This window comes from Salvelinus sp. IW2-2015, linkage group LG10 (assembly GCF_002910315.2).
Source record: "Salvelinus sp. IW2-2015 linkage group LG10, ASM291031v2, whole genome shotgun sequence".
Lineage (NCBI taxonomy): Eukaryota > Metazoa > Chordata > Actinopteri > Salmoniformes > Salmonidae > Salvelinus > Salvelinus sp. IW2-2015.
This window is the reverse complement of record NC_036850.1, coordinates 1,634,860-1,661,272: the sequence shown is the minus strand read 5'-3', so window position 1 is coordinate 1,661,272 and position 26,413 is coordinate 1,634,860. Positions and strand designations below refer to the sequence as shown.

Genomic DNA, 26,413 nt, shown 5'->3' with positions numbered 1-26,413 from the left:
AGGCAAATCCGGGGTGAGCAGGCAAACATAACGAGCATACCTGAATCATGATGCCACTCGTTCGCAGAGAGGCAGGCTTGATTAGAATTCAGATCAAGAATCAGCATGAATTGTTGACATAATTGTAATCCAAACTCAACCTTCATTTACTTGTTGTGACGCAATCAGGTCCCACTTCCTTTTAGACAAGACGGACTTTATGAGCAAAATTACCCTATTTCCACTTTGTAGTCAATTTTAACACTAGAATAAATGTTTCTGACTCATATTGATGCGACATTGGCCGTTTTCAAAGGGATTAGTTGGTTTAAAGGGGCAGTCGTTCTTTAAGCACTTTTCATCATGTCAGCGTTTTCCATAGTCTTGGACATTTAGGACAATAAGCTTACCCATTAATTCAGGGAAAAGTATTATTACTATGAGATTGAAAGGGGCAATCAGCAGTTGCTACGTCGATTTTTGGACTCATAAATTAATGATAAGTACCTATTGAATGTTAGATCTTATAAATGCCTCATGAGCTTAAACTGTCATTTCCTATCAGAACCCAAAATGTAAGCTTGTTTTTACTCCAATGTTTGTTAACTAGGAAAATGTAAACACACATGCCTCAACATGGTTAAAACTATAATTTTGATGGTCAATCCTTGCATCTATAGCTCGGTCTATGAATTTGAGAGTGATTACATTTATCCAGCCCCATCCCTCAGCTTTTTACCGAACCAGGGATGGGGAGGCTGCTTTTTTTATTGTTTCTACTGCTGATTGTCGCTTATAGAAGTAAAGACACTCTGTAGATAAATAAGCATAGCGGTACAGGTCAGAATTCAGGGGCACTCAAAATGGAGGTGGTAATTCAATCGGTATGACTAAGCAATGGAAGATGTGACAGGGAGGGATGGGAGAGTTGGTGACATGGGCAAAGTTCATTCTTTCTCCAAGACAGAATGTAAATCTCTGTCCTCCGAGTCATCAGTCAAACAAATCTGCACGGAGCCATGCAAAAAGGCTGCTTTGCCACCAACGAGATGTCTGAGGTAGGGTTGCAAAGCTACCGGTAATTTACAAAAGTTACTGGAATCTTCAGTAATTTTGGTAACTAACGGAAGAATCAAAGGCAATCTATCGTAACTTTGTTCATTTATACTTGAATAACTTTTAAAACATGTATTCATATACAGTGCCTTCAGATAGTGTTCATACCCCTGGACTTATTCCACATTTTGTTGTGTTACAGCCTGAATTCAGATGACCTGGCCTCCACAATAACCCAACCTCAACCCAATTGAGGTGGTTTGGGATGAATTGGACCGCAGAGTGAAGGAAAAGCAGCCAACAAGTGCTAGGCATATGGGAACTCCTWCAAGACAGTTGGAAAATCATTCCAGGTGACTACCTCATGAAGCTAGTTGAGAGAATGTCAAGAGTGTGCAAAGCTGTCATCATTGCAAAGGGTAGCTACTTTGAAGAATCTAAATTATACACTTTTTTGGTTACTACATGATTCTATATGTGTTATTTCATAGTTTTGATGTCTTCAATATTATTCTACCATGTAGAAAATAGTAAAAATAAAGAAAACGCCATGAATGAGTAGGTGTCCAAATGTTTTAGGATTTAGAAAGAAACACACCTGTCTATATAACATCCCACTGTCACGCCCCGACCTTAGAGAGCCTTTTTATCCTCTATTTTGGTTAGGTCAGGGTGTGACTAGGGTGGGTACTCTAGTTTTTGTATTTCTATGTTGGCCTGGTATAGTTCCCAATCGTTGTCTCTGATTGGGGATCATATTTAGGCAGCCTTTTTCCACCTGTTGTGTGTGGGATCTCTATTTTGTAATGTTACTTTTTAGCACTACAAAGCTGAACTGGGACATTTTCAGCTTCCAGGAATTGTGTACAGATCCGTGAATTATATTGCTGAAATATGAGGTGATAATACAAAGAAAAAACCAACCGTTCATTTGTATTTTTTTGTACCATCATCTTTGAATTGCAAGACAAAGGCCATAATGTATTATTCCAGGCTAGATTCAATTTATATTTTGGCCACTAGATGGCATCAGCGCATGTGCACATTTTTAGACTGATCCAATGAACCATTGCATTTATGTTCAAAATGTTGTATCAAGACTGCCCAAATGTGCCCAATTTGTTTATTAATAACTTTTCATTTTCAAAATTGTGCACTCTCCTCAAACAATAGTATGGTATTCTTTCACTGTAATAGCTACTGTAAATTGGACAGTGCAGTTAGATTAACAAGAATTTAAGCTTTCTGCCAATATCAGATATGTCTATGTCCTGGGAAATTTGCTTGTTACTTACAACCTCATGCTAATTGCATTAGCCTACGTTAGCTCAACCGTCCCGTGGAAGGGGCACCGATCCCGAATTTTTGTCTTCCTCCAGTTCCCTTTCATCCAACCAACGTCCATTCTAACATAATTGAGGCCTGGGTCTCATGTGGACATGTGAGAGCATCTGCGTTAAGTTCATTAGGCACCAATCGCATAGACCCTATGTGTGTTGAACACATTCAGATGTTCCCGGGAGGCACTCCTTCACTTCTGCTCGGGATGCAGCCACAAGACAAGCATTTTGGTCATGGCAGAGGTGGCCCTGAAACACAAAACATACAAGACAATGAAGTATAAATGGGCTGAGATCCCATGACACCCCATATCAAATGCTTTCCATACAATAGATCTTGTTATAACAATCATATTCTTTGTTTCAGATGCACAATGTCTGACTAATATGGGGTACGTTTGTTTGAAAGGTTTAGAAGGAGAGTGAGTAAAAAATATTTRATTTAATAAAATAAATGTTTAGAACTTATTGATTTAAAAGCTTCAGTTTTTACACTTTATAGCTTCTGTAGGTTCAAGACCAATTCTACTATTGCAAACCCTGTATCTTCTTATGGCAGAGGTAGTTGCGTGATTGAGAGAGAGAAGAAAAAGGTAAAGATAGAAAAGGGGAGAGAGAAAGAGAGCGACAGAGAGAAAGAGAGGGGGAGAAAGTGTCCCCTTGTTTGCATATTTGCACACCTGAGTGATTAATGTGRAAAGTTCCCTGCCTCTAGACCCACCTGGTCACCTTTTTGACGTGACCTGGGCATGACATTAGCTCCTTTTAGCCTTGTTACTGATGGATTCTATTAAAATGTAARGTTTCAAGTTAAACTGTAGTTTYTTTGTATCCTGRGTAGTGAATGATTACTGTGAGTATTAATGGAATTTAGGCCATGAAATTGTGTGTYTGCTAATTTAGAAACCATGACCTAATCAGATAAGAGGAAATGGCCTAGGATCAGAGAGCAGGGTCAGGCCCAGGACAGAAGATGGACAAGGTGGGACTCTGACATCTGGCTAAACAAAGAGAGGACCATGGACATTCCACAMGGGAGCCAGAGGGAAACTCATTGGGGTCATAAAATGTATAACTGGGGAGGTGACACCTACAAGGGAAGAGTATAAAATGTGTTGTGATCTTTCTAAATGGATGCACTCAGCTGACTGTATCCTTGGTATTAAACACTTGAAACTTCTCTTGAGCTTTTGGTCTCAAATCCTTACTGCAAAGAGGTTGCAATAGCCTTTTTCTTTTTAACATTACCATGCTGGAGTCTACCAGCTGATCAGTGGCTCACTTTCTGAGCCACCTGTTTATAATGTATTAATAAAGGAGCGATCTGGGATTTAAACAACAACAAAGCGGGCAACCTGTCACACTGTAAACAGCTGAGGAATGGGGCTGGAGAAATGTAACCACTCTCAAATTCATAGACGAAGCGATGGATGCAAGGACTGACCATCCATGAGATCAAAATAAAATACTACTAATAATTGTAAAGATGTTTTGAAGCGATACAGTGTTTGTTTACAATGACATAAAACACACGTATATCTTCTGATGGGGTGAGGAAATTAAACTAAATCATGAATCATCAAGTTACATTGTTCAATTCTCAATGGCTGTATATAATTAATTTCAAAGTCTAAAAATGTATGTACCAATAGCAGATTGCCTCTTGTGACTTGTTTTAAGCTTTAATACATATGATGCTAATAATAATAATACATGTAATTTGTATAGCGCTTTCATTACTCTGTCCTCCATAGTTGGGGACTTGAAGCAGTAGGGGGGTGGCTGGAGTTTGTTATAAGCTTGTTGTTGTGTTATAACACTCACAGAATGACCAGCTGAATTTTTTTTGTCATAACCCTTGTTTTGTCACTGTAAAGTGTGCCGGTATAGTCAGGGGAAAAGCAAAAACATGTCTGTCAATAAAGTATACCTCTTTGTTGTTTATAATACAGTATTGTCACAGCTGATGAGGGAACTGATTGCAAAGTAAAAATCTGATAATAAATAACATTTCAGGGGATGCATATTCAAACAATTGAGATTTAGGACATGGGAAGTTTCAACTATATTATTCCCTACTTGGCTGACAATTTATACCAATTTAATTTAATTTAATTTAATGCTCATTTGCGGTGTGTACAAAAGTGAAATGATAGCAGGTCAGGCGACAAGATTCTCCAGAGGAATCGGTTAGAAATGCATCCAACTGGGTCAGACTGCTCTGAACTCTAATTCACATATATGCGATGGTCCTTAGTCGTCCCACGTACCTCCAATTGAAATATACCTTAACCCTTGGTTGAGGTTGTCTTTTGTTTGTCCAGTGTAGTTGAGAGTGACAGATTACACCATTTAAGTACACTTGGGCCCGTGTATGTGTTTAAACAGCAGCCTTTCTGCTCCTGTGACAAGGTAATACTTCAGCCTTCACCATTAATAACACCATCTATTACCTAGCTGAGACATAAACTATAGTTTTATACTTTTATATATACTGCATTACCAACAGTTGGAAGGGCCCACAATTTGGGCAGCATGCACAGCAAATACCAAATAGATGATCAGCAAATACCAAATAGATGATTGTTGAATTGGGATTTAGGATGAAACCTAGAGGAACCAGGCTCCGAGGGGTGGTCAATCCTCTTCTGGATGTACCGGGTAGAGATTTAAGAGTAAATGTGGCCATTAAGGCCAAACCAATTAGCCACTATGTAAAACTGTAAGCGGGAACACTCTGATAAAAAAGTGTTCCAAAAGTGTTCTTTGGTTGTCCCCGTAGGAAAACCCTTTTTGGTCCCAGGTAGAACTATTTTAGGTTCCATGTAGAACCCTCTGTGAAAATGGTTTCACATGGAACTAAAAAGGGTTCTACCTGGAACCAAAAAGGGTTCTTCAAAGGGTTAACCGAACTGTTTTAGGTTCTAGATAGCACCTTTTTCTCTAGCAGTGTACAGCCTCAGTGTTCCCAGTAAAAGTGACAGAAGTTGCTCAGAATGCTCACAACGTTCAAGTTTCCGCGCACAAGAACTGAAATTTTGCTCAGTGCTGGAAGAAATTTGAGGGAACATTGGAGCCCAGCGTGTCTGTCTAGAAACTAGCGTGTGACCGTTTTATGAGTGCGACGAGACCTTTCAAGACGAGGGCTGCGGAGGTTGTGGGAATTCTAGGAAAGCAAAGCAAGAGGGACCGATGGTCTGTTCCGTATACTGCCACACACTAACGTACAAACTATACTGTGTATACAACACATTAGAACACCTTCCTAATATTGAGTTCCACCCCCTTTTGACCTCAGAACAGCCTCAATTCATTCGGGCGTGGGACTCTACAAGGTGTCGAAAGCGTTCCACAGGGATGCTGGCCCATGTTGACTCCAGTGCTTCCCACAGTTGTGTCAAGTTGGCTGGATGTCCTCTGAGTGGCACACATACGCAATCCATGTATCATTTGTCTCAAGGCTTAAAAATCCTTCTTTAACCCGTCTCCTCCCCTTCATCTACACTGATTGAAGTGGATTTTTTTGACATCAATAAGGGACCATAGCTTCCACCTGGTCAGTCTATAGTATGTCATAGAAAGAGCAGGTGTTCCTAATGTTTTGTACAATCAGTGTATTACAGGGCATTCGAAAAGTATTCAGACCCCTTGACTTTTTCCACATTTTGTTAAGTTACAAGCTTAATTATAAAATTGATTAAAAAAAATAATAATCCTCTCATCAATCTACACACAATACCCCATAATGACAAGCAATTTTTTCAAATGTATATATATAAAAATAACTGAAGTATCACATTTACCATTTACATAACTATTCAGACCATTTACTCAGTACTTTGTTGAAGCACCTTTGGCAGCGATTAGCCTCGAGTCATCTTGGGTATGATGCTACAAGCTTGACACACCTGTATTTGGGGAGTTTTCAAGCTCTGGGAGTCTTGAGAGGAACTCTGGAGTTCTTTCAGAGTGACCATCYGGTTTTTGGTCACCTCCCTGATTGCTCAGTCCGGCCAACTGTAGGGAGAGTCTTGGTGGTTCGAAACTTCTTCCATTTAAGAATGATGGAGGCCACTGTGGTCTTGGGGACCTTCTATACTATAGAAATASTTTGGTACCCTTCCCCAGATCTGTGCCTTGACACAATCCTGTCTCGGKGCTCTAAGGACAATTCCTTCGACCTCGTGGCTTGGTTWTTGCTCTGACATGCACTGTAAACTGTGGGACCTTATATAGACAGGTGTGTAACTTTCCAAATCATGTCCAATCAATGGAATTTACCACAGGTGGACGCCAATCAAGTTGAAGAAACATCTCAAGGATGATCAAAGGAAACAGGATACACTCGAGCTCAATTTCGAGACTCATAGCAAAGGGTCTGAATACAAACGTAAATAAGGTATTTCATATTTTTGTGTTTTTTGGGGGGGCAAAAACATCTAAAAACCTGTTTTCGTTTGTCATTATAGGGTATTGTGTGTAGATTGATGGGGAAAATTTGTATTTAATCCATTTTAGAATAAGGCTGTAACGTAACAAAATGTGGAAAAAGTCAAGGGATCTGAATACTTTCGGAATGCACTAGTATCTGAGTATCCTTATCTGAGGGAGACATAGTTCTACACCATTGCACACCATTTTCGCATATCATTGCAAAGATGATTTACTATGAAAAGCAACCGTAACGTTTTATACAGATAAGAGAASATTCTTGGAATGCAGCAATTCACGTTTGGTTTGGTTACATGGATTGGTTATACGTGTTATAAGTACACTGCTCAAAAAAATAAAGGGAACACTAAAATAACACATCCRAGATCTGAATGAATGAAATATTCTTATTACATACTTTTTTCTTTACATAGTTGAATGTGCTGACAACAAAATCACACAAAAAATTATCAATGTAAATCAAATTTATCAACCCATGGAGGTCTGGATTTGGAGTCACACTCAAAATTAAAGTGGAAAACCACACTACAGGCTGAACCAACTTTGATGTAATGTCCTTAAAACAAGTCACAATGAGGCTCAGTAGTGTGTGTTGCCTCCACGTGCCTGTATGACCTCCCTACAACGCCTGGGCATGCTCCTGATGAGGTGGCGGATGGTCTCCTGAGGGATCTCCTCCCAGACCTGGACTAAAGCATCCGCCATCTCCTGGACAGTCTGTGGTGCAACGTGGCGTTGGTGGATGGAGCGAGACATGATGTCCCAGATGTGCTCAATTGGATTCAGGTCTGGGGAACGGGCGGGCCAGTCCATAGCATCAATGCCTTCCTCTTGCAGGAACTGCTGACACACTCCAGCCACATGAGGTCTAGCATTAGAGGAACCCAGGGCCAACCGCACCAGCATATGGGCTCACAAGGGGTCTGAGGATCTCATCTCGGTACCTAATGGCAGTCAGGCTAACTCTGGCGAGCCCATGGAGGGCTGTGCGGCCCCCAAAGAAATGCCACCCACACCATGACTGACCCACCACCAAACCGGTCATGCTTGGAGGATGTTGCAGCAGCAGAACGTTCTCCACGGCGTCTCCAGACTCTTCACGTCTGTCACATTGTGCTCAGTGTGAACCTGCTTTCATCTGTGAAGTGGCGAATTTGCCAATCTTGGTGTCTCTGGCAAATGCAAATGTCCTGCACGGTGTTGGGCTGTAAGCACTACCCCACCTGTGGACGCCGGGCCCTCATACCACCCTCATGGAGTCTGTTTCTGACCGTTTGAGCAGACACATGCACATTTGTGGCCTGCTGGAGGCATTTTGCAGGGCTCTGGCAGTGCTCCTCCTTGCACAAAGGCGGAGGTAGCGGTCCTGCTGCTGGGTTGTTGCCCTCCTACGGCCTCCTCCACGTCTCCTGATGTACTGGCCTGTCTCCTGGTAGCGCCTCCATGCTCTGGACACTACGCTGACAGACACAGCAAACCTTCTTGCCACAGCTCGCATTGATGTGCCATCCTGGATGAGCTGCACTACCTGAGCCACTTGTGTGGGTTGTAGACTCCGTCTCATGCTACCACTAGAGTGAAAGCACCGCCAGCATTCAAAAGTGACCAAAACATCAGCCAGGAAGCATAGGAACTGAAAGTGGTCTGTGGTCACCACCTGCAGAACCACTCCTTTATTGGGGGTGTCTTGCTAATTGCCTATAATTTCCACCTGTTGTCTATTCCATTTGCACAACAGCATGTGAAATTATTGTCAATCAGTGTTGCTTCCTAAGTGACAGTTTGATTTCAATAAGTGTGATTGACTTGGAGTTACATTGTGTTGTTTAAGTGTTCCCTTTATTTTTTGAGCAGTGTATATTTATTTTAGATGCACATAAATGATCACTGCCATCTTGTTAACAAGAAGCTGCAAGTATTTTGAGTAATACCGTTATGTTTTAAGCAGATAGAAAATGTTACCCTAAATTAGCGCTGCACTCATTATAAAATAACTATATGATTCATTCCACAACCTGTCAGTGACTTGTTTGATCTTAAAGTTTGGGTGCAGTCCTAATTCACAAGGAAATGCAAAGTGTGCCTGGCTTGTGCCTGGCTTAGAAGTGAGCCTGTAGGCCTGGCAGTCCCAGGCTGCAGAGAGTGAGGACCGGCAACTTGCTGCTGTGGCATCTCCTCACCAGGAGAGAGCAGTATTGAACTAGACTGGGCTCTGTGTCGCTGTCAGCAGTACTGCAGAGGACCATGCTCTGGGTTGAAGTTTCCCCTAGGTATAGATCTAGGATCAGCTTCCCCTCCCCAATCCTAACCTTTGCAAAATGCCAAACTGACCCAAGATCAGCATCTAGGAGCAACTTCACCCTAAACCAAGAACCACACTCTCTAATAGTTGGTGTATATAGAGGCAGAGTGCTTTAATATCATGTAAATATTGGATCCAAAGGATGTATTTGAATAGTGTGTACAGTACCTGTCCTGTTGAGCAGGTTGTGTCGGGCCCTAATGAAGCCCAGGATGTCTGCGTCTGTCTGCTGGTCTCCAGTCAGAGGGAAGAAGACTTTGAGAGCTCAGTGGAGGACAGGGCTCTGGAACACACCACACACACACACACACACACAACACACACACACACACACACACACACACACACACACACACACACACACCACACACACACACACACACACCACACACAGTAAACACACTAAATCGCTCCAAATTAAACAATTTTATCAATCCCACCCCTCCACACACACAGGCATCTCTTTGTTACACTCACACACACATTTGAGTAATTAGCAGACGCTCTTAACCAGAGCGACTTACAGTAGTGAGCGGATTAAAATGTTTAAAAATTCCCGTACAGGTACATCATGGGAATAGAACCCACAACCCTGGCATTTTAACATTTTTATAAATTAGCAAAAATGCTTAAAAACCTGTTTTCGCTTTGTATGGACTTGGTCTTTTACCAAATAGGGCAATGTTCTGAATACCACCCCTACCTTGTCACAACACAATCGGCTCAAACGCATTAGGAAGGAAAGACATTCCTTTTAACAAGGCACACCTGTTAATTGAAATGCATTCCAGGTGACTACCTCATGAAGCTGGTTGAGAGAATGCCAAGAGTGTGCAAAGCTGTCATCAAGGCAAACGGTGGCTACCTTGAAGAATCTCAAATATAAAATATATTTAGATTTGTTGAACACTTTTTTGGTTACTACAGGATTCCATATGTGTTACCCATAGGCAGACACAAAGGAAGGAACCTGCTAACACTGATTTAGAGAAATTATATTGCGTGAATATTCTACAGACCAACTGTCATAAAAGGCTTGACACAAACTTGGAGCCAGAGAACTAACCTTTATCAATGCAGGATGTTTTTCTTTTAAATAGTTTGATAAAAAAACAGTGATTATACAGTAACAAAAGAGATGATTATGGTTGATGAAATGAATTAAAGGGGAATTTCAGGGCTTGTTTTCGTCATGTCCGAGGCATTTCTACAACAGTGAGATGTGGTTCACACATTGCCCAGGAGGAAGGCAGGTCTGGGGTTTCACACGCTGAATGGTATACCTTATGACAGCTTCTGTTGTATTGATGGGGAGGGAGGTGGCCTTTCGTGAAGCCTTCATATTATATAGTGATCACCCTATACACTTTTGTGCGCATAGATATGGTTGTCCTTGTTCGATAGAGGCATTGTGCGTCTTTCAGCGATGTTCCTATCGCCGGATTCATTGCTAAATATATATTAGCATTTTTCCAGTCTCTGAAAGACAACAACTTGTGTTGGGCGGTTCTTCCTGTTCTGGCCTCCATCCTTTCCCGAGGCGGCCATATTTGAAAACAACACAATCCTTTGGGCAAAACTGAATGAACTGACCAGAGGCAATGGTTTCAAGTGATTCCTCTCAGCAACACAAATTTGACCATGGAGCATTTTGTTACGTTCTATAAGCTACATGGTGACATTCAACCATACATGTTTCAACTGGAATATAGCGATGAGGATTCGAAACGAAGTGTCGGATTAAGCTGTTAGAAGCTCAGCTACAGCCAACGTCATTTTTCCTGCAAGCCGCCAATTAACTTTAGTTTATCTATTGAAACTCATATTGAGTATTGCCTGCAAACATACTACTGTGTGACAGTTGGGGGGAAACAAATAATGTTTCTGTTTGCTAACTTAACTAGGTAGCTAGCTAGGTAGCTAAGATAGCTAAACAACTACGGGTAGCCATATCTATGACTAAAAATAGAAGAGGTTTTACAATTAGAGATCTTTTGTATCTCGGTTGTAAAAGGTCTTCTCCTTCTTCTCCATCCTTCCTTCTCCTACAACATTGCAACCAGCCAAGTAAAGCTAGGTTAACCAGCAACCGTTAGCACATGACTGGAGTTGGCTTGTTAGCTTGGCGTGTCACGCCTCGCGTTTGTAACTTGTTAGCAAACTTGTGTAACATCAGCAACTACATAGTTTTACTAGCTAACTATCTAACATAATTGACGAGGGTTGACATTGATTATGATTATAAACGTGGATGCATTTCAATCACAAAATTATAGGCATGACGCAAGATAGGATTCCAAGATGTGAATAACAAGTATTGTATATCCAGCAAGCTAGCTAAGTTTACTAGCAAACAGTTAGGAGAAACAATAATACAATAAATCTCAAAAACTGAAGCTGCCTTTAGTATAAAAATAGTTGCCTAAGCATGCCTGATAGAAATGGCTGTAGGTAGACACTGTCTGCCAACCTAAACTCAGCAAAAAAAGAAACGTCCCTTTTTCAGGACCCTGTCTTTCAAAGATAATTCGTAAAAATCCAAATAACTTCACAGATCTTCATTGTAAAAGGGTTTAAACACTGTTTCCCATGCTTGTTCAATGAACCATAAACAATTAATGAAAATACACCTGTGGAATGGTCGTTAAAACACAAACAGCTTACAGACGGTAGGCAGTTAACCTCTCTTGGGTAGGGGAAAGTATTTTGATGTCCGGATGAAAAGCGTGCCTAAACTAAACTGCCTGTTACTCAGGCCCAGAAGCTAGGATTTGCATATAATTGGTAGATAACACTCTAAAGTTTCTAAAACTGTTCAAATTATGTCTGTGAGTATAACAGAACTGATATCGCAGGCGAAACCCTGAGGACAAACCATCCCCCCAAAAACTTTATTATAAGGCCAAATTGTCCCAGATTGCAGTTCTTAGGGCTTCCACTAGATGTCATCAGTCTTTAGAAAGAGTTTCAGGCTGGTTTTTGGAAAAATGAGCCAGAAATTGTAGTTTTTCTAGGTGGCTCCCATTTTGGCTGTAGTGTTTCCAAGCATGTGGAAGAGAGCYAGTTCTTTGGTATTTTTCTCCGGTAAAGACAATAACGATTCTCCGTCTTAAATTTTATCGTTTATTTACGTATTAGAGTACCTAAGGTTTGATTATAAACGTTGTTTGACTTGTTTGGAAAAGTTTATTAGTAACGATTGGGATTCATTTTGTATGCATTTTGATGGAGGGAAACTGGGTGGATTATTGACTGAAGCGCGCCAGCTAAACTGAGTTTTTAATGGATATAAAGAAGGACATTATCGAACAAAAGGACCATTTGTGATGTAACTGGGACCTTTTGGAGTGCCAACAGAATAAGATCATCAAAGGTAAGGCATTTTTTATATCGCTAGTTCTGACTTTCGTGTCGCACCTGCCTGGTTGAAATATGTTTTTCATGTGTTTGTATGCGGGACGCTGTCCTCAGAAAATCGCATGGTTTGCTTTCGCCGTAAAGCCTTTTTGAAATCTGACACAGCGGCTGGATTAACACGAAGTTAAGCTTAATTTTGATGTATTACACTTGTGATTTTATTTTGCACTCTGCAATTTCACCGGATGTTGGCCAGGTGGGACGCTACCGTGCTAAGAAGTTTTTAAGGTCACAGTCATAAAAACTTAGGACACTAAAGAGGCCTTTCTACTGACTCTGAAAAACATCAAAAGAAGGATGCCCAGGGTCTCTGATCATCTGTGTGAACGTGCCTTAGGCATGCTGCAAGGAGGCATGAGAACTGCAGATGTGGCCAGGGCAATAAATTGCAATGTCTGTACTGTGAGACGCCTAAGACAGCGCTACAGGGAGACAGGACGGACAGCTGATCATCCTCGCAGTGGCAGACCATGTGTAACAACGCCTGCACAGGATCGGTACATCCAAACATCACACCTGCGGGACAGGTACAGGATGGCCACAACTGCCCGAGTTACACCAGGAACGCACAATCCCTCAATCAGTGCTCAGACTGGCTGAGAGAGGCTGGACTGGGGGCTTGTAGGCCTGTTGTAAGGCAGGTCCTCACCAGACATCATCGGCACCAACATCGCCTATGGGCACAAACCCACTGTCGCTGGACCAAAAAAGGACTGGCAAAAAGTGCACTTCAGTGACGAGTCGCGGTTTTGTCTCACCAGGGGTGATGGTCAGATTCGCGTTTATTGTTGAAGGAATGCGCGTTACACCGAGGCTTGTACTCTGGAGCTGGATCGATTTGGAGGTGGAGGATCCATCATGGTCTGGGGTGGTGTGTCACAGCATCATCGGACTGAGATTTTTGTCATTGCAGGCAATTACAATGCTGTGTGTTATAGGGAAGACATCCTCCTCCCTCATGTGGTACCCTTCCTGCAGGCACATCCTGACATGACCCTCCAGCATGACAATGCCACCAGCCATACTGCTCGTTCTGTGCGTGATTTCCTGCAAGACAGGAATGTCAGTGTTCTGCCATGGCCAGTGAAGAGCACGGATCTCAGTCCCATTGAGCACGTCTGGGACCTGTTGGAGGGTGAGGGCTAGGGCATTCCCTGCAGAAATGTCAGAACTTGCAGGTGCCTTGGTGGAAGAGTGGGGTAACATCTCACAGCAAGAACTGGCAAATCTGGTGCAGTGCACGAGGAGGAGATGCACTGCAGTACTTAATGCAGCTGGTGGCCACACCAGATACTGACTGTTACTTTTGATTTTAACCCCCCCTTTGTTCAGGGACACATTATTCCATTTCTGTTAGTCACATGTCTGTGGAACTTGTTCAGTTTATGTCTCAGTTGTTGAATCTTGTTATGTTCATACAAATATTTACACATGTTAAGTTTGCTGAAAATAAACACAGTTGACAGTGAGAGGACGTATCTTTTTTTGCTGAGTTTACCTACCAAGGTACATTTGTACTGTCTGGTCCCTGTGTAAAGGTTGAGGGTTATGCCATATTTCTTTCTATTAGGCTAGATATTGTTGTAAATGTAATCTCTGTGCCTGTGCACATGTATGCATATTCAACTAGTCTACTCTAGTGTTGTTGTTATGCTGGCACAGTTCAACTGTCGTTCAAACTACAATAGAGTTTAATTTATTAATTGTTGTCATACAGACAATACCATGGTGTCTGGGCTTCTTCCCGGAGTGGATTCTCGATACAGAAACAGAATTCCTTTGCCTGCGTGTCATTGTATTAGACATTATGCTGGATTTCAAGCAAATAACTCATGAGGAGCTGAAAACACCCCTCCCACAGCTTTACAAGTATTCCCTGAACTTTACTATACTGCTCATACTGTATTTTTCTAATGCATGTTTCTTTGTGAATGGCAATTTCATAATGAACACCAGTTCTCTTAGCTACAGATTGTTACACCAGATAATGTGATTTAACCAAAGATTTTTGGTATCCATTCCAAGGACTTTCAGGATGGGTATAACGCCAGGAGAGTGATGGGTGTGGAGTCAGACGCAGAGAGCGGAAGGTAGATGGGAAAAAGCGCTTTAATGTCCTCAAGCACAGTAACAGGTACAAAACATGGGTGAAGCCCAAAACACAGGCGCAACAAACCCAAAACCACTGATACCAAAATATCGGACAGCGAAAACCCAAAAGTCAGTAAACACCACAAACGTCAAAAATAACCACAAGCCCGCACAAACACCAGCGGGCTAAACGAACTTAAATAACACCCATCCCAAAACCCCAACAAGGAACAGGTGAAAACAATTAGACAAAAACAAACGAAAAGGAAAAAGGGATCGGTGGCAGCTAGTAGACCGGCGACGACGACCGCCGAGCGCCACCCGAACAGGAAGGGGAGCCACCTTCGGTGGTATTCCTGACAATGGGTACTGTTGGGTGTAGCACAGAGAATCTTCTACCAATCTTAGTGATGCCGTCTTTGTCCTCAATTCGGGGAAAAAGGAGTCTAAAATGTCAGTTGCAGGGAGTCACTTTGAATTAAGAAAATGCTCTATTATTAAAATAAATACTTTTTTTGCTCCATGAAGTAATCCAATAATGTGTACGTGTCTATTTGAAGTCTTCTCTCATTGATCGAGACAGGACTCTGTCATCATGACATGCAGCACTTTGGTGTGGACACCCAGCTGTCTCAATTAATGAGAGAAGACTTGAAATACACAAGATGTTGGCAAAGATCTTTGGGTAAATCACATTATTTGGTGTAACAACCAGCTAATTATTAGAATCAGGTGTGCTCGATTAGGATTGGAGTGAAAACCTACAGGATGGTAGCTCTCTAGGAACCGGGTTGGAGAGCCCTGATTTAGAACCACCATAAAATAAATATGGATATTTTCTATCAATATTCTAAATGTGTCTGCCTTTATGGATTCACAGAACCTATTTATATCAGCTGTACAGGGCTCTGTAGCATCAAACAGATGCTAGACATCCAGATATCCAAAGAATATTTATTTGTCAAAATCTAATATACAGGGGAGTGTACACTATTTAATGCTAACTCAAGAGAACTGGGTATTCAACAAGAATGTTACATGGTAAAAGTAACATACACCATTGTTTTGTATGAACAGTGTAGTTCAGTGAGTCCGAGTGTGTCTCAGGTGTAAAGACGCACAACTGCAGAGAACTGTTCAAGGGGTCTGAATACTTTCCGAATGCACTGTATATGATTTAGCTGATGGCTTTCAGAGTTCAATGCAGGACTGTAACATTAGCTAGTGTCATGACTCTCCTGTGAGGATCCAAGGATCAGGTTACAGTGGGTTTTATGACACCTCACGTCGATCGTAAATAATAGGCAGCAGACGATTCCTTTTGGTTTGTAGTTTGGGCGAATGGAATGTCTCTTTGTTACAGAAGAGTTTGCTGCCCAAAACTTCAACGTCAAACAATGAACACTGGGACAATATATTTCAACATCCAAATGTTGGGAATGATGAGACGGAATATGGAAAATTAATATCTATAAATTGTTATAAAGACGTTATAACAAAAACATTGTAACTTGAAGAGCTTTTCCACTGTGTACATGTGGTTTACATCCTTTAAGTTGTGTAGAAAATATGAAGGATAAAGATAATATTTTTGTGATGATAACATTGTGAAGTTAGTTCTCTAACAAGATCATAGTAAATTATGATACCTTGCCTCGTAACTAGCCACGCCCCAGGTAGCCCAGAGAGCGTGTCAGCATGACGTAWYTGGTAAATGCCCCCTTTTTACCCAGGGGTATAAAGGATTGAGTTAAGAATTAACATATCAGACTAGACGGACCACAAGCTGCAGCTAGGTCCACATTAGTCCAAATCCAGAGAATGAGCACGAGGTTGAAGAGGACAAAAGGAACCTCTAACAATCAATGTTACAGTTGAGTAGCTGTTCTAAGTACTGTATCTTAGAAAGTGAATTTAAGTAGGACCATCCGGTTATTCTCTTCAAATCATCATCGCCTCTCATCCCCACTCTGGGGTTCATCGACACGGCTGATTAGCCGTCCTCAGAAGACCACTCTTCCAGAATGAGTGCAAGTAAACAGACAACTAAGAAGAAGGACATTGTGACCTCTTGTGGGCAATCAGAGACTTACACCTGAGAACGAAGAAGGCCCTCCGAAGGAGAAGGCCCAATCGACCCTCCTCACAAAGCTGAACCTTTTCCACGAAAGCCTGGGCCCAATAGAGATACGCGACAAAGACATTCAACACGTAAATACATACATTACTTCTTACCCAAAAGAGGGGCAGTTCGGGGCAAGGTATTGGGGTTATTGTGAGTGTAGTTCCCAAATGTATCCAAGTGTTGCTTCTCTTTCTCTCTCTCTTTAACTCTCCATCTTCTGTAACAAGTGTCATATTGTGTTAGTCCACTAGGAACTTTTCATCATATATGGTTTCTAATCAATAACCCTATACAGTGTGTGTGTACTATGTTATCATTTAGTTTGTTAGTAAATAAATAATCAAATTAATTTGTGTGGTACGGAATGATTAGTAAGACTCGGGTTTGTGCAGATTCASGAAGTCTGCGATGTTCAGAATGAGACTGATATTAGAAATTATTAATTAGTGACTTATGATATCTATATATTATTGAGTTAATTCAGGAGACGGTAATTCGTTAAACAACTTTTCCCGTGGTGCCCCAAATTCCTAATGAGTTAATTGTTACATGATTAATTTAATCTGATAACAATTAAACATAGTAGGTAATTATTCGATGAATAACAGTCATCACATTAATTATAGTCACGTCACGACACTAGCTAACTTAGATAGTCCAGCTAGGCTAGCAAGATAACTAACATTAGGRTACCGCTAATCTTGAATCTTCCGTAATGTTGTGAAGGAGAAAAAAAAAGATGGTATCGCATCACTTCTCAGCTGTCGTCAAAATGGATTCCCCATCAGTTCAGCCTGAAAATCCCTCTGAAAATTTTTGATCACAGTAAGTCGCATCATTCTTAATAGCCGCAAATCACTGGCAGCATTGGGGTAAATCTCTGGTAGGTAGAACGGTGAAAGATAACTACTTTTCGCATTTGTTTTTAATTAGCACAGCTAGGCACAGAACCCCACACAGGCATGATGACAAAAGTTAAAGAAAAAAACATTGTCAAAAAAGAATAATAAAACATGCCTAAAGAAGTTCTGAGATTGCTGTGTGTTGTTCATTTGAAGTACACAATGCAATAGTCCAAGTTCGTGGGCATGCCACATCTACCTTAGCGGGCGGTATCTGAATTCGCTATGAATGACGGACTTTGTGGTTCACTATGAGCAGACGAATAAACAGGAAGTCAAAACTTCCCGATTCTACCAGTGAAATGATGTGAAAATTCTAGCTTGTGGTTTGGATAATTGTGATGTTTATGATAAAAACATAATACTGTTAATATAGTAATGACCATATGCCCTGGCTGAGCCAGGGTGAAATTCCCCTTTAAGAATAAGACGTTACCTTTGAGCAGCTATTTTGTATTTAACCTTTATTTAACCAGGAAGGGCTCATTGAGATTTAAAATCTCTTTTTCAAGAGCGTCCTGGCCAAGACAGGCAGCACCAAGTCATTACAAAAAAATATTTTTTTATTTTGTACTGGCAGGGAAAACCTCAGTGAGAAAACCATGAGAAAGTAACATTTTCGTTAATTTTATGGTTTCTACACGTGCTGTTTTTATGCAGTGGGAATGTTGAGCGTGAACTAACTGTGAAAATGTAACCGATTATTGTGGATTCTGTCACTACTGGCCTACAGATAACAAGGTAAGAAGAATTTGACCGAAACAAATTTTGGATGAACTATCCTTTTACCCTGTACTTTCTGATCAGTGCAAATGAAAGAAAGGAGACAAGGAAAGGACGCCACTTGTAACGGCAGCCTTCCTCCTCTTCGTCTGAAGAGGAGGTGTAGCAAGGATCGGAACAAGACGCAGCGTAGTTCGTGTTCAACATGTTTAATAAAAGACGATAACGTGAACGCTATACAAATACAAAATAACAAACGTGGCAAAACCCGAAACAGTCCTATCTGGTGCAGAGAACACAAAGACAGGAAACAACCACCCACAAACCCCAACACAAAACAAGCTACCTAAATATGGTTCCCAATCAGAGACAATGACAAACACCTGCCTCTGATTGAGAACCATATTAGGCCAAACAACAAACCCAACATAGAAACACAACATATAGATAACCCACCCAACTCACGCCCTGACCACACTAAAACAAAGACAAAACCAAAGGAACTATGGTCAGAACGTGACACCACTTTAAACTTTTGACATACAGTCTGTTTCCAGGACCCCCGTTACGTTCCCACTAAGACAAATGTTTTACATCGTCGCTCACAAAAAAAAGGGAACTAACAAATGCACCAAAGCGAAAAGGGTGGTGTTTTAGGAGGGGTTCTCAAAGACAAGGGGGCATGTGGGTGGCCACTGAAAGTTGACTAGCATCAAGCAACTGGATCCTAAAAGGCACCCAGCATGAGTGCCCACTAAATTTGCTCTAGAAAAGGCAAACCAAAATAAAAACCCACATCAACTTATAATATGGAGTTAAAAGTAAGGGGAGAACACAAGAAAAAAGGCTTTGTTTTCCCAAACTTAAAGAGGAAGACTTAAACACCTGCCAAGTGGAGCTTTGGCTCTGCAGCTCTTAAATACTAGCTAACGACTGATTAACGTGGCAACAGCTGCAAGACATCTTGACCAACGAGGATGATTGTCACGCCCTGACCTGAGATATCTCTGTTTTCTTTATATTTTGGTTAGGTCAGGGTGTGACTAGGGTGGATTACGCTAGTTTTTGTATTGTCTAGGGGTTTTTGTATTGTCTAGGGTTTTTGTATGTCTAGAGTTTTGTAGGTCTAGGTATTTGTTTGTTTATGGTGGCCTGATATTGTTCCCAATCAGAGGCAGCTGTTTATCGTTGTCTCTGATTGGGGATCATATTTAGGTAGCCATTTCCCCTTTGGTGTTTGTGGGTTCTTATTCTATGTTTAGTTGCCTGTCTGCACTATTTCATATAGCTTCACGTTTCGTTCGTTTTGTTGTTTTGTTAGTTTGTTCAGTGTTCTTTCTTTATTAAAGAAGAATGTACGCATACCACGCTGCACCTTGGTCCGATTCATATGACGAACGTGACAATGATTCCAATCAGTGCACGTCCACTCTTAAACAGAATCAACCTTGAAATCGAAAAGTAAAAACGGAGAAAAAACAAAACCTGTAAAACCTTKCCCCTTAAGACAAAAAATATAGTCCATGTATTTATTGCACAAGTTTTGCTCACACCCAACCACACCATTATCAACTTAAATGCGTCGCTCCTTAAATATTGCTTTCTACAATATAAACATGGGGGCCATACTTGCGAACATAAGCAAGCGTTTAAAGTTAAATGGGTTCTCGCACACAAAATGCGTATCAGCCAGTGAAAAGCATCAATTTACTTGCATGTGACTGAACGCAAAATTGTAGCTGGTCCCATCAGATAATGTACCTTTTGAGAAAACAAATGTGATTACTCATTTAACAAAATCTCTTTCTTTGAGCAATTGTATTAGTATAAAATAATTTCCCAATTTTTTAAGCATATTTTATAGCTCAGTATCTGAATTATTTTAAACCGTCATTATTGCTCATCTTTATCAAAGTTGTAAATAATTTCCGACCCCACTGTATATGAACATTTGTCAAGTGGTATAGGAATTGTGTCATCTATAATCATTACCTTTCGATCTGCAACATTTTGAATGTTTCACTTCAAATACATCCCAGGTCAGTTATTCATATAATAAAGACAGAGTGGACTCACCTGGTCATTGGATGGCTAGGAGAGGACGACTCGGAGCTCTGATTGGTCCGTATTGAACTTTGACCCCTAGCCATGCCCTCTGACTCTGGGACCTGGTGAGACGGGATGATGTGAGTGAGACAGGTACACGTACACACACACGCATTCCTGTGTCCTCGTGTATTCTATCACAACCTATAGAAATTATGCACTCTTTCAAGGTCATTACCATCAAATGTGTCTGTATCTTTTTTAATATAACCTTTATTTAACTACGCAAATCAGTTAAGAACAAATGTTTATTTACAATGACAGCCTACCACGGCCAAACCCGGACAACGCTGAGCCAATTGTGCGCCGCCCTATGGGACTCCAAATCATGGCCGGATTTGATACAGTCTGGATTGGAACCAGGGACTGTAGTGACACTTCTTGCACTGAGATGCAGTGCCTTAGACCGCGCGCCACTCAGGAGCCAGTCTGTTACAAGTGTGTAGGTTTCATAATAAGAGTCATAGGAGAGATGGAGACCCGCACACTGTTCAATCAAAAATGTCACCCATTTCAAGAAGCTAGGCGTTGTTGTTTTTATCAATTATTATTATTAACTGTTTTTCACAAGCGTAGCAGGTTGTGAATTCTGCAAACAACGTTTCTAGGATGTGCTATTAGCAGGACAGATGATGCAATCTCTATTGCACTCTATTGCACACACTGCCCTTTCCGACCTGGACAAAAGGAACACTTATGTGAGAATGCTATTCATTGACTACAGCTCAGCGTTCAACACCATAGTACCCTCAAAGCTCATCATTAAGCTAAGGATCCTGGGACTAAACACCTCCCTCTGCAACTGGATCCTGGACTTCCTGACAGCCCGCCTCCAGATGGTAAGGGTAGGTAGCAACACATCTGCCACGCTGATCCTCAACACTGGAGRCCCCCAGGGGTGTGTGCTCAGTCCCCTCCTGTACTTCCTGTTCCCCTACGACTGCATTGCCAGGCACGACTCCAATGCCATTATTAAGATTGCAGACGACACAACAGTGGTAGGCCTGATCACCGACAATGACGAGACAGCCTATAGGGAGGAGGTCAGAGACCTGGCCGGGTGGTGCCTGAATAACAACCTATCCCTCAACGTAACCAAGACTAAGGAGATGATTGTGGACTACAGGAAAAGGAGGACCGAGTACACCCCATTCTCATCGACGGGGCTGTAGTGGAGCAGGTTGAGAGCTTCAAGTTCATTGGTGTCCACATCAACAACAAACTAACATGGTCCAAGCACACTAAGACAGTCGTGAAGAGGGCACGACAAAGCCTATTCCCCCTCAGGAGACTGAAAAGATTTGGCATGGGTCCTGAGATCCTCAAAAGGTTCTACAGCTGCAACATCGAGAGCATCCTGACTGGTTGCATCACTGCCTGGTACGGCAATGGCCCAGTACATCACTGGGGCTAAGCTGCCTACCATCCAGGACCTCTACACCATGAGTCTCACTAGTGTTGAGTAATGTGCTGTTAAAAGTGGTGTAGGTCTTATTTACTTAAAAAGCATATTGAAGTTACAAGGAATAGGATTTGAAGCAATAGCCTACCCACTGTGGTAAACTATTTCAGCACAGTTTCACGCTGCTCTGAGACAAGCATGGGGACTGGTCTTGATTAAACAATGAGATTTTTATTTTCACTGAATCTCCGTTTGGGTATTGGTTAGACTACAATTAGGGTGTGGAAATGTTATGCTCTTAGTACTGTGGCCTACACCCAACCGTCACGTTGTACAGTGCCATATTTTCCATTCCATCCCAACGGAAACCATTAGGGTTTCGTTTTCGTTTTTCTTGGAATAGAAACACCATAATATTAATCTAATTAATTAAGCAACAATACTTAAAATCAATCCCATATACTATGTTCTTACAAAAAAATAATTTATATTCTCTAGTACAGCCACTATTGAAGGCTATCAAATGCTTCTCAAAGATGCCCTCTGGTGGTCAAACTAGAACTAACTAGCATTAACGGTAACAATGGCCATAGAATTCTGCGACAGCCCGCAAGGTGTGCTGCAGTATGATGCAACTTTTAACCTCTCTAGGGTACGTGAGACGGTAGCGTCCCATCTCTTCAACAGCCAGTGAAACTGCAGGGCGTCAAATTCAAAACAACAGAAATCCCATAATTCAAATTCCTCAAACATACATGTATTTCACACCATTTTAAAGATACACTTGTTGTAAATCCAGCCACAGTGTCCGATTTCAAAAAGGCTTTARGACGAAAGCAAACCAAARGATTATGTTAGGTGAGTGCCTATTCACAGAATAACACKGCCATTTTTRCAGCCAAAGAGAGGATTCACAAAAAGCAGAAATATAGATAGAATTAATCACTAACCTTTGATGATCTTCATCAGATGACACTCATAGGACTTCATGTTACACAATACATGAATGTTTTGTTCGGTAAAGTTAATATTTATATCCAAAAATCTSAGTTTACATTGGCGCGTTACGTTCAGAAGTTCCAAAACATCCTTTGATTTTGCAGAGAGCCACATCAATTTACAGGAATACTCATAATAAACATTGCTAAAAGATACAACTGTTATGCATGGAATTTTAGATGCACTTCTCCTTAATGCAACCGCTMTGTCAGATTTCGAAAAAGCAAACCATGCAAAACTCTGAGTCGGCGCTCAGAGCCCAATCCAGACACAAATATATCCGCCATATTTTGCAGTCAACAAAAGTCAGAAATAACATTATAAACATTCACGTACCTTTGATGATCTTCATCAGAATGCACTCCCAGGAATCCCAGTTCCACAATACATTTTTGTTTTGTTCGATAATGTCCATCATTTATGTCCAAATTTCTCCTTGTTGTTCTAGTGTTCAGTACACTTTCCAAACTCACGACGTGCGGGCAAGTCCAGCGGAAAGTACYGACYAAAAGTTAAAAAGTTATATTACAGTCCGTAAAAACATGACAAACGAAGTAMTGAATCAATCTTTAGGATGTTTTTAACATAATTCTTCAATAATGTTCCAACCGGAGAATTCCTTTGTCTTCAGAAAAGCAAATGGAACGGGTGAACTCTCATGTGAATGCGCATGGTCAGAGCATGGTCAGCTCATGGCTGCTGGCAGACCTCTGACTCATTCCCCTCTCATTTGCCCCCACTTCACAGTAGAAGCATCAGACAAGGTTCTAAAGACTGTTGACATCTAGTGGAAGCCTTAGGAAGTGCAACATTACCAATATCCCACTGTATCTTCAATAGGAGCTGAGTTGACCAACCTCAGATTTCCCACTTCCTGGTTGGATTTTTTCTCAGGTTTTTGCCATATGAGTTCTGTTATACTCACAGACATCATTCAAACAGTTTTAGAAACTTCCGAGTGTTTTCTATCCAAATCTACTAATAATATGCATATTCTAGCTTTTATGGCTTTGTAGCAGGCCGTTTARTCTGGGCATGCTTTTCATCCGGACGTGAAAATACTGCCCCCTACCCCAAAGAAGTTAAAGGAGGAATCACTGTAGGTAAACAGATACTATTGAGAATTTTCCAGACCATGTTTGAATTATTAATTTCAGAAGAGCTAGAAAGATGGGTGCACTCTATATGTGCTCTGGGTCATTAGACACCATTAGACATGCACCTGTCTGGGGTGTGGYCACGACTGGTTATTCCTGTAACTGTGTTATGGCCTAATATGTGATGTTGCTATGGTTACACCTCTTGGGTCATTCCAGAACATGGGTGTCCCTTTCAGAGGAGTTAGCAGGATTACATGTCTGGTTATTTCTGTAAAGTGCCAAGGACTGTTGCTATGGTTCTACATGCATGAACCTGTCTTAAGGCGAGTACATGTCTGTATTTTTMAACTATTGGTGTTTCCATGCCCTAATATGAAACCAAACTAAACTTAGTGCAAGGCAATAATGAATGACCCAAGAGGTGTAACCATAGCAACAGCACATATTAGGCCCTAACATTAAGTGGAGTTACTATGGGTGCYACGTAAGGAGGAAAAATGTATAAGAAGTATGTAAGAAGTATGTGCCAAGACTGGAAAGGACTTGCTTCATGAACCAGCTCGGCTTATATTACTATGTAATAAAGTCTAATTGAACTCCCTGGCTCCGGTATTTGAGAAATATTATTGACTGAATATGTCCACGACAATACTGGAGGTACACGTCAGCATACTCAATTGGAGTGATCACGCACACACGTACCCACGCACACAGAGACATAGACACGAGGAGACACACACACACATCACTCCTAAAAGTGTGAGAAACTGCCATAAACTGCCTTGAAATGCTATGACAAGCACTACGCTTACGACAGCTTTATGTCGTGGCATCCCACGACGTCTGACAAAGAAAGGTAGTGAGGTCACCTGTAGCCTGGCGGCCTCCTGGCTCCACCAATCCTGGAAGTCTCTCTGGAGCTTCACCTTTGACCGCTCCAGCAGCAGCTGCAGGTGCTCAATCTCCATCTTCAGTGTTTTCAGATGGCCAAAGGTGCTCTTGTAACTGACAAGAGACAGGAAACCAAGGGTATTGAATGCAATGACTGTACATCTAGTAATCCATACTTCTGTATCTGTGTGGAGGGATTGATTGTTATAAAGCATATTAAGTGAAACATTACTTTTCATGGMGTTCTAGATCTGAGAATCAAAGTAAAGTGGAGGCCTACAAACTCAGACACTCCAACACTCCAATACATACCTTGGTTCATAACCTTTGATACATGTATGTGTTGGGCTCTATACTTTATGAGGAATTATGAAAGACTGGCAATTACAATGGACCTCACAACAATGCACATACAATGCCTTCAGAAAGTATTCACACACCTTGAATTTAAAAATGATTACATTAAACATTTTTGTCACTGGCCTAAACACAATTTCCCATAATGTCAAAGTGAAATTACGTTAAAACATTTTTTTTTTTACAAATTAATTTCTAAATTAAAAAATTTAAGCTGAAATGTCAATAAGTAATTAAGTGTGGGAGTAAACATTTGCTTAACAAGTCACTCACTCCGTGTTTAATAACAGTGTTTAACCAGAGTTTTTCATGGCGACCTCATCTCTGTACCCCACAAATATAAGTATCTGTAAGGTCCCTCAGTCAAGCAGTGAATTTCAAAGACAGATTCAACCATAAAGGCCAGGGAGGTTTTCCAATGCCTCGCAAAGAAGGGCACCTATTGGTGGATGGGTAAAAAAAAAGCAGACATTGAATATCTCTTTGAGCATGGTGAAGTTATTAATTACACTTTAGATGGAGTATCAATACACCCAGTCACTACAAAGATACAACTCAGTTGCCTGAGAGGAAGGACACCGCTCAGGGATTTCACCATGAGACCAATGGTGACTTTAAAACAGTTACAGAGTTTAATGTCTGTGATAGGAGAAAACTGAGGATGGATCAACAACATTGTAGTTACTCCACAATACTAACCTAATTGACAGACTGAAAAGGAATACAAATATTCCAAAACATGCATCCTGTTTGCAACAAGGCACTAAAGTAATACTGCAAACACTTTTTATCCTGAATACAAAGTGTTATGTTTGGGGCAAATCCAATACAACACATCACTGAGTACCACTCTCCATATTTTCAAGCACAGTGGAGGCTGCATCATGTTATGGGTTTGGCTGTAATCGTTAAGGACTGGAMAATATTTCAGGATAAAAAATAAATATGATTAATTCACCTTTCAGCAGGACAATAACCCAAAACACAAGGCCAAATCTACACTGGAGTTGCTTACCAAGAAGACAGTGAATGTTCCTGAGTGTCCGAGTTACAGTTTGACTTAAATCTGCTTGAAAATCCATGGCTAGACCTGAAAATGGCTGTCTAACAATGGTCAACAACCAATTTGACAGAGCTTGAATAATTTTGAAAAGAATAATGGGAAAATATT

The 26,413-nt window shown here is 41.1% G+C and overlaps 1 protein-coding gene across 1 annotated transcript in view; it reads right to left on the bottom strand.

Annotated features, from left to right (window-relative positions):
• Nucleotides 1–2,144: 2,144 nt before the first annotated feature.
• Nucleotides 2,145–26,413, bottom strand: part of kif6 (kinesin family member 6) — a 177,414-nt gene continuing 153,145 nt past the window's right edge. Inside the window, exons 18-21 of the mRNA XM_023995100.2 lie at nt 24,864–24,999; nt 20,464–20,555; nt 9,298–9,412; nt 2,145–2,624 (exon numbers count right to left, since the gene is read on the bottom strand). Coding sequence (XP_023850868.1) covers nt 9,370–9,412; nt 20,464–20,555; nt 24,864–24,999 — 271 coding nt within the window. The 3' untranslated portion in view covers nt 2,145–2,624; nt 9,298–9,369. The remainder of the gene's footprint in view (nt 2,625–9,297; nt 9,413–20,463; nt 20,556–24,863; nt 25,000–26,413) is intronic.